This window comes from Anoplophora glabripennis, unplaced genomic scaffold, assembly GCF_000390285.2.
Source record: "Anoplophora glabripennis isolate ALB-LARVAE unplaced genomic scaffold, Agla_2.0 scaffold195, whole genome shotgun sequence".
NCBI lineage: Eukaryota > Metazoa > Arthropoda > Insecta > Coleoptera > Cerambycidae > Anoplophora > Anoplophora glabripennis.
Genome location: NW_019416334.1, coordinates 148,717 through 157,767, shown reverse-complemented (window position 1 = coordinate 157,767; position 9,051 = coordinate 148,717). Strand labels below are relative to the sequence as shown.

Here is a 9,051-nt window from a genome sequence, read left to right as displayed (position 1 = left end):
ATATTTTAACATGAAATAAATAATGAGCAATCGTTAATAATAATTATAACAATTTTACCTTAGAAAAATATATGCCCTTGAGCATAAAGCAATGGAAGCTAAACATACAAAGAATTATTATCATGAAACATCTATAAACATCACAATCATAAGATCACATAGAACAATTAACAATAAAGTACTTAAAGAATATTACCTGCTAACTAATAACACTTTAAATAATTAACTTTTCACTACTTTGACACACTGCCCGCCGATCGTCTTACTACCGATCTCGACACTATTCGCAATTCAACTCTCCATATTCAAGTATTTAGGCTTCCTTCCAGAATTTCCTACCTAAGTGCTGTTTTTTTGTGATTCCTTCTACCGACCGTTAATATTACTTTTTTATTATTGTGCAACACTCATGTAACAGGTGAGGTGGAAGTTGATAAGATAAATACGGTTTGCGCACCATTAAAAAAAATTAAGTTGGTACCTGCCCAGGAAAAGTGAACACCCTGTATATGCAAATCTATTTTCATTTTGTGCAGCTCGGGAAAGAAGGCAACTCTGTAGAAAAAAAAGTTATATCTTTTATTAACCTAAATATTGGACTTACGCGCACTAGGTGGACACGGTGTGCCTATATTTTAAGTAGTCTCTTTTTCCCTGAAGGTGGAATGATAGTCGAAACTAGTAGGAAAGAAAATTAAAAAAATTATACTAAATTAAATAGGACCAATTTTTCCCATCGCATATATTTTAATTTGTTTCGCTCACCATTTCAGCAGCAGTATTACCAAAAGAACAAGCTTTTTTGTGATACTCCCCGCTGAGAGGGACGAGCGACGGGAGGAGGGCAGGTGATAGAATTCAATTAGGTACAGTACAATCTTAATAAATCCGTTCGACCCGGCGCGTCGCGGCGGCAGCGTCGGGAGCGCGGGCCGGGGGGGCCAACGAATACACAATAACTTCAAACTTGATGTGTATGCGGAGCAGCCGGGGATTAATTGGATTTCTCGCAGCCGGTTTCGGCATTGTCGAAGAACGTATATCTATGCAAAGTCACAATTCCATTGTGATCGACGGCACAATGAGAGTGCCCCGTATTGCATCGCAACTCGGCTAACTTTCGAATTAATCCCGCCGACGACACATGACGACGATCTAATAACTTATTACGTCCGCGTAGGTATATGCGATGAGGTGTCTGGCACTACAGCAGATAGAAAAAAATATATTTAAACCTTGATCAAATAACTTATTTCCGAATTATTTCTGAACACTGCAATATTCTCAGATTTCCGGAAAATATCTATAACTACTCCAATAAGGAAACAAATCGATAATCAAAAACTGTAGACTATAGCGATATTACTTGCGATTGCTAAACTATTTAAGCAAATGCACTCACAAAAATTTATGGTAGGTAGGTAGTTAAAAGACTGTTATATTATAACAGTGCAAATGAATCTAAACATGCCTACTGAACAACTAATACAAGTCTCTACACATGCGCTTTAATACCACACCGGGTGAACACATGATTAATATAACTGGTTCAGTCAACTCAGGTTATCAAATTCATACTTTTATTCGTATATTTACATCAAATATAGTAAAATCATAAAGGATTATGAATAACACCTATAGATAACTATAAAAGAACAACCACAGACAAAATAGCTATCGTCCCAGACCTCTAGTGGAATAGGTCAGCAGTTTTAAATTCCCGAATTGCCGATAGCGTACACCACCAGCAGAATTTTAGGAAGAATCAAATTCAGCGGCCCGCATTCCTACGCGTGTTCTAGCAATATATATACAACACTTTGGCAATGTTGCCAGGCGTACTTACGGAATTATTTTGTACACATTTTTTATCAATACCTGTTTTTTGCGTTACTGTATTTTCTTAATGTATGATGTAGGTATTGATAAAAATGTTTTAAAGAATCAACGAATATCTATGTAGTTTCATATGATATTCTGCTGCGGTTTCACAGTTAGGTTATTTAATCGTAATTTCGTTAATTAGCTACTATTTTCATTTTTTGGGATTGAAATACTGCAGAAAATATATTTCCAAATAAACAAAAGTCGTAATGATATTTTAAACAGCTTGTAATATATTTTTTTTAATATTTGATGATAAATTTATTTAATATAGAAAGTGGGTTATTAGTACGTCACGGAATGTAGGTACAGGTTTTTTTTTGTATTTTGAGATCCACTTATAGGTTTAATAATAATTAAAGATAGAAAAAACTTTAAATACAAATTTTCTTTATTTCTCTTGACAATCAAAATTTGTATGTTCTAAGTAGAGCACTCGGTGGGTGAGGCAGAGCGAGGTGTCACAATATATGAGAGAAAAAAAAACAGTATTTGCTTGTACCTCGGAAATAACTAGAAATATCAAAAACGTCCGAAGTCTGCATGTCGAAAAAAAAAATCGGGACCAACGGTGTGTGACAACATAGAATAAAAATGTGTTTATAACTTGGAAACGGTGCGTTGAATCGAAAAATAAAAAATCTCCCGACACCCCTGGTCCTGAATATCCCATGTGCGTTCGTTGAATGAAAAAGGTCCGTTGTCCATATGTGGAAAATAAATTTCGGAAACAATAGGTGTGTGAGGTGATACAGTAAAAAAAGATCTTATAACTCGGAATCGAAAAAATAATTAAAAAAATCTCCCCAACACGCCTAGCTCTGATTGTCCGTTCTGCGTTGAATGCAAAAGGTCCGAAGTCCTTATGTCGAAAATAAATATTGGAAACTAGAGATGTGTGACGTCATATAGTAAAAAGGCCGTATAACTCGGAAACGGTGCGTTGAATCGAAAAAATAATTGAAAAAATCTCCCCACACCCATGGTTCTGTATGTCTCTTCTGCGTTGAATGCAAAAGGTCCGAAGTCCGTATGTCGAAAATAAATTTTGGAAACAAGAGGTGTGTGACGTCGTATAGTAAAAAGGCCGTATAACTCGGAAACGGTGTGTTAAATCGAGAAAACAATTAAAAAAATCTCCTCACCCCCCAGATTGTTATTATCCGTTCTGCGTTGAATGAAAAAGGTTCGATGTCCGTCTGTCGAAAAACAAAATAGTCTCATAATTGTAACAGCAGTAGCGAACGCATTATCTTATCTCTCATTGATTGATGATTTCTTGTATTTTTAAATAAATTTCGTATCAGCCACCCCTTTAGGTGGAACCTCAACAATTTTATTAAATAAAAAATTAAGGTACTATTCTTAAGGAAATTTTATATTTTTTAATTTTTTTGAAATAAATAATTAATTAGGTAAATTAATAGTTTTAATTTTTAATTTAACAAAATATAAGTTCCATATAACTCTTCAATTACATAATTAAATGCATTAAATTTATTTGGCAACAAAGCCACCGCTAAATCTTATTGCTGGATTTCGGCTAACAAGACCCTGCATCCTTTTTAAGTTGCCAATTCCCAGCATTTAAAGCGCGGTCTGAGCGATAAGCTATATTGTCTGTGGTTTGAACAATATTTTCAGTAATCCTGCGCATAATCAGGATTGCCTTGGAACCAACTATTGGATGGGTATGTTTACCGCTGTTAAATTTACTGAACACACTCTTAAATTCTCTCTTAAGAAATACATAGCTTATTATAAAAAGTGTTTTTATGATACCTTTATCCTGATCTAGACATCAGTAGTTTGTTTTTTATATTTCTCTAATAATAACGCATCAAAATTTTCTACAGCTTTAGTCTTTACCGTTTTTTTCTTACAATTAGATAGAAAGGTAAAAAGATAATGATTGGTAGAGATGTTTTAAAATCTTATGAGCTTTGACCTTCATATGCGCAGAAACATAATTCCGACCGTCGCCTAAATTATTCTACGTCCTAAAAACATTACACCTATTATTCACAGTCTCTCTCGAGCTCTAGCGTAAACAAGTCTTTGATCCGATTACAAATATCATAATAAAATGCCCTATTCTTTATTATTTTAATTTAAACAATAAAAATATATATAACGAACGTTCGCCAGTTGACTTTATTGATGCCCGAGCGCCTTAGTTCATGTCTACTTGTAATGATGCACATGGTCTAGTTCTGAGTCAATGTTTTCACAACGTGCTTATTAGAAGAATTATGGGGATACGCCACGCCTTTCGCGCATTTCGCGGCTCATGAGATATTAAAAGACCCCTAGGATGTTATTTAAATTACCTTGTACATAACATCTGATAATACAAACTGTTAAAAAATATTTTCAATAAATAAGGCAAGTATATTTATTTCTATATAAAACCGTGTTTTATTTTGCAACTAAGAACATTTTATAAATACATTTCACAAACACAACAACCAACTAAATTTAAATCTGGTTTTCAACTACGTCACCGCTTACCATCCACGGGCGAAAGCTGGGGCATGATGAGCGTATGGGGCGGCAACACCATGAGCTACTACAGCTGGTGCAGCATATGAATGAGCGAGAGCTGGAGCAGCGTGTACAGCAGGTTCTTTGTGGACGACGGCATTGAACCCGTTGTGCGGATCAGCGGAATATTCCACAACACGCTTGGTACCGTCGGATTCGAGAAGAGAATAGCTACCGTGGACGACATCACCACGTCTGGACTCATGCTGGTGTTTGTTGTCGCCGGTGTGGGGGTCGCTGACGCCGTATCCGAAGTCGTAGTGAGCTGGGGAGGAAGGTTCTGCATGGGCTCCGTAAGCGACGGCTGGGGCAATGCCTCCGTGAACACCATAGGCGGTGGCTGGGGCAAAAGCTCCGNTATATATGTTGATTTATGATTTCTTTTATAAATATATGCCCAACCTTTTTCTAGATCTCAGTGTTAGGAAATCCTTACTTAATAATTTTTTTTCGCAAATTTCTTTTGAAATTTTTTACAAGCTTATGAATATGAAAATATCACGAAAAACGGATTTAAATCAAATATGAAATAAATTCGTTTATTTTTAAAATACATTTAATATTTATCTAAAGTAACCAGTCATAGTTTAAAATTAGGCATTATGAAGACCATGCTTTCAAAAATCCAACAAAATATTTACGTTAATTCAAGATTATAAGAGTGAAAAAAATAATATGTAGGCTATCTTAAGACTAAACTGCCTTTTGAGTATTTACAAAATAAAATTTATTACAAATTGTTAACTAATTTGTAATAACTTTTGTTAGAATTATATAATATGTATTCGATTTATGCATATACCTATAAAATTTACAGCATTTATTGTAAAAAAAACTACAGAGATTGTGATTAAAGTGATATGACGTTTTGTAAATCTAAGAGTAAATTATGTGGATATTGAGTGATATAATCTCCTTTTTATTAGAAATGAACATATGAAACCTTATATCGCTGTAGGTAATCGTAAGAAAGCTTTTTCCAATATGTAAAAATATATAGGGTGCTACATTTATAAGAACCCGTGTTAATCCTATATCTTTATAACCCGAAGCGGGCGCGGCGGTAGCCGAAGCGGCCAAGGCTTGCCTACAGAGGCGAGCCAGGGGTGTGCGGCAAAACCGTAGTGGGTTCGAATCCCGCACGCGGCAGGAAAATTCTTTCGAATTTTCCTGTCGTACCATGGATGTTTGTGATTGTTAAGGTGGAGGGTAGTGTAAGTTAGCAGGGAAAAAGGGCCAAGCATGGCCTAATTGCTGGTAAGCTTCATTATCTTTACCTTTTTATAACCCGAAGCCTAATTATTTTCTCAACTTCGATATTAGAAAAAAATATATTCTTATACCTTTTTTACGTTAAAAATTATAAGAAATGACACTTACAACGGGACACTCCATATAGTTTGTTATGTTCTGCTAGCTACCCTTGTAATTGTTTAACTTAATTATTTTGGCCAATTTTTTGTTAGACAAATCTCGTGAAAATATATGAGACATGTTTCATTCATTTTATTATTCAAAGTTATGACTGAATTGTATCCATCTGTTAGAGAAGTATCTACTATTAAAGAAACTTTTAAAGAAAAGATTCAAAAGCACCAGTGCGCTCCAATAGTTAATAACATTTTTTAAGTATTCATAACATATTTTTAAAAACTTACATTAAAAAATCCATTTTCTTCAGGAAGTACGCATTTTCGCGATATATTTAACGATGTGAGTCAAGCATGCATTTTTTTATCTGCGTTTTCTCAAAATATCTACCAATAAAAAATAGCAAGGACTATTTTTGATGTTTTTGGTGGCTTATATATTATAAGTTAAAAATAAGTTAAGTAGGTAACCTCGAAAGCAACAGAACCAGAATTACCTTTGAAAACCGACGAAGCAAAATTGTACAAAGGTATCTTGATTTAAAATCTCCATCAAAGGAAACTACCCTTGTAGCATGATGAGTCATCACGGGCCACCCTGTATAAGCATGATTTGTTACAGAGTGGTTGAAACGCAATTTCCTTAGACCCAACTGAGAAAAAACTGCAATTAAGTTAACTAAGCAGTAGCTTAAATATTTTCTGATGATTCTCAATATTTTTTTTAATTAAAAGAAAAAAATGGCCACACTGTTACAAATTATATCCCTAAGTATTGCTGAAATACTTAGGAACTATAATTAGAATACTGCAAGGAACTAGATAAAAACTGTGTTCGTTTTTAACAGTATGTTATCGTTATTTAAAGCATGTGTACTGGTTACCACAAAAATTGATGTATTAGTCACCCTGATATACAGGGTGTTTCTTAATAACATGCTAATATTTAAGGAGGTTATTCTTGGGTCCATTTTAAGAAAAAAACTTCATATGAACATATGTCCTAAAAGTCTTAACTTTTGAACTACAGGGTGCTAACATTTTTATGAAAAAACATTTTTTTTTGATAACTTTGGTATAACCCTAGATATTTTTTTAAATTTGGTACACGCCTTCTACTCATCGAGATGCATTTTCTGATGTACAAACAATTTTAATATTTTTGCCAGTGGCGTCTGTACAGGTTTTGTATTGAATATTTTTGAAGAAAAATATGTTATGTCAGGGTAATTTTCTTTTATCATTCCAAAATAGATGTAGATTACTGTAATTTCATAATTTCAATGTTTAAAAGTTATTATCTTAAATAAATTATTGTTCAAAGTTACATAAATCTTTATCTTTTTCTCCTAAGTGGTCAAATAAGATGCAAATGAATGAATTTTATTTTTCATGCGAAAACCGTACGTCAAACGAAAAAAATTCAAGACATCACATTTGCTCAGAAAGGAATGAGGATTTCAAAATTGATTTTTACTTTAAGAAAAAGCAGTGGCGTAGCATATATTTCTTCAAAAATATTCAATACAAAACCTGTACAGACGCCACTGGCAAAAATAATAAAATTGTTTGTACATCAGAAAATGCATCTCGATGAATAGCAGGCGTGTATCAAATTTGAAAAAATATCTAGGGTAGGTAATACCAAAGTTATCATAAAAAAAGGTTTTTTAATAAAACTTTAGCACCCTGTAGTTCCAAAGTTAAGACTTTTAGGACATATGTTCATATGAAGTTTTTTTCTTAAAAAGGACCCAAGAATAACCTCCTTAAATATTAGCACGTTATTAAGAAACACCCTGTATAGGTTTTTTCCCTAAAGATCTCTACTTGCTCTATTTTTGCAATTTTTGCACCGAAAATATGGTCGCAGTTGTCCGAGTCAACAGTTCAGTTGATTAGAAAAAGGTCGTTAAATAATCAAAGATAGTTACGGGGGACAGTCCTCAAAACAACACATTATTTTCAGTCTCCCAATAAATTTAGATGTTTTTCCTTCCTTATTTTTAAGAACGTAGCAACCAAAAAATACTTTCTAATGAAGAACTTTTAAATTAAAATTTTCGAAAAGTAATAAAACTATAGCACCAAAATAAACTATTGTGTCAATTCCAAAAAACAGGATTATTTTTTCACACATCTAACACTACCACTGCACTGATACTTACTTTGAATACCATATCTGTTGTTTATTTGACAACTTGATGAGTGCTCGTACCAAACGACGATATTTATATATTTTCAAAATATGTACAGGCGTGGTCCCTACTCCGGAACAAATTTGAAACTTTCACCGGTCCTACAACCAAAACATCCTAATACCTGAAGCTGTCGAAGGACAATAACAAGAACTGTTTGTTCGTGCATTGGATTTTATTAATTATTAATTGTTGGGCAACGTCTGTTCGTTACGTGGGAGATGTAATACTATAGTTCGAGGCCGTCATATTCCCAAATTATGCTAATGAGCACTTCTTGTATGGGTGAATAAATTGTACCTTTTTTGTAGCAATACATATAGCAGTCTTCTCAAGACAAATAAATAAATGCCAAATCAACACTGAAGGTTTAAAACATGTATCGAATTATTGGTTGTAAGAGCAAGTCCAGTTTAATTTTCTTATTTTTAAATTTAAAAGAAAAAAATAAGTAAATAATAAAGTTGTAACATGCATCTAGAAGATTTTAATGACATTTATTTTTTATATTGTGTTCTTAATTTTGTGAATGAAATACAACGCTTTTTTAGAATTGTAATGATATAGTTTCATGGATTTATCTCTAATGATGGAGATACAGCCATTAGAATATTGTACAGAATTGTAGTATAACAACCCCAAGTTCGATAAAACAAAAAACAAATAAACGTAGTTGTGGCCAAAAATATGTGATCGTCATAAGGAATACCTACGTTGTGTGTATCTATTTTTTTAATTGACCGAAACGCGCTGGCTACTAACTTTTTTTGTATTTGTATTTTTGTACGGTTTAATTATATAAAACAAAAGCAGAGTAAATATACCTAACTTTATTACAATAGTCTTCAAATTAAACATGTGACAAATATAAAGAACAACAAAAACATTAACGACCATTTAACATAAAATGAGAGTGCCAGGCTCACCTAGAGCTCCTGTGGGGAAAGAGCATGGCAGAGAAACCCACGATCGTTGCTCTTACCACCCAAATATGAATGCAAAACAACCGCTAACCAAAAGGCATAAATTAAGAACCTTTGCTAATGATAAATAAG

General features: G+C 33.4%; 1 protein-coding gene across 1 annotated transcript in view; it reads right to left on the bottom strand.

Annotated features, from left to right (window-relative positions):
• Positions 1 to 4,288: 4,288 nt before the first annotated feature.
• LOC108904727 (cuticle protein 7-like) overlaps positions 4,289 to 9,051 on the bottom strand; it is a 10,167-nt gene continuing 5,404 nt past the window's right edge. Inside the window, exon 2 of the mRNA XM_018707385.1 lies at positions 4,289 to 4,780. Coding sequence (XP_018562901.1) covers positions 4,392 to 4,780 — 389 coding nt within the window. The 3' untranslated portion in view covers positions 4,289 to 4,391. The remainder of the gene's footprint in view (positions 4,781 to 9,051) is intronic.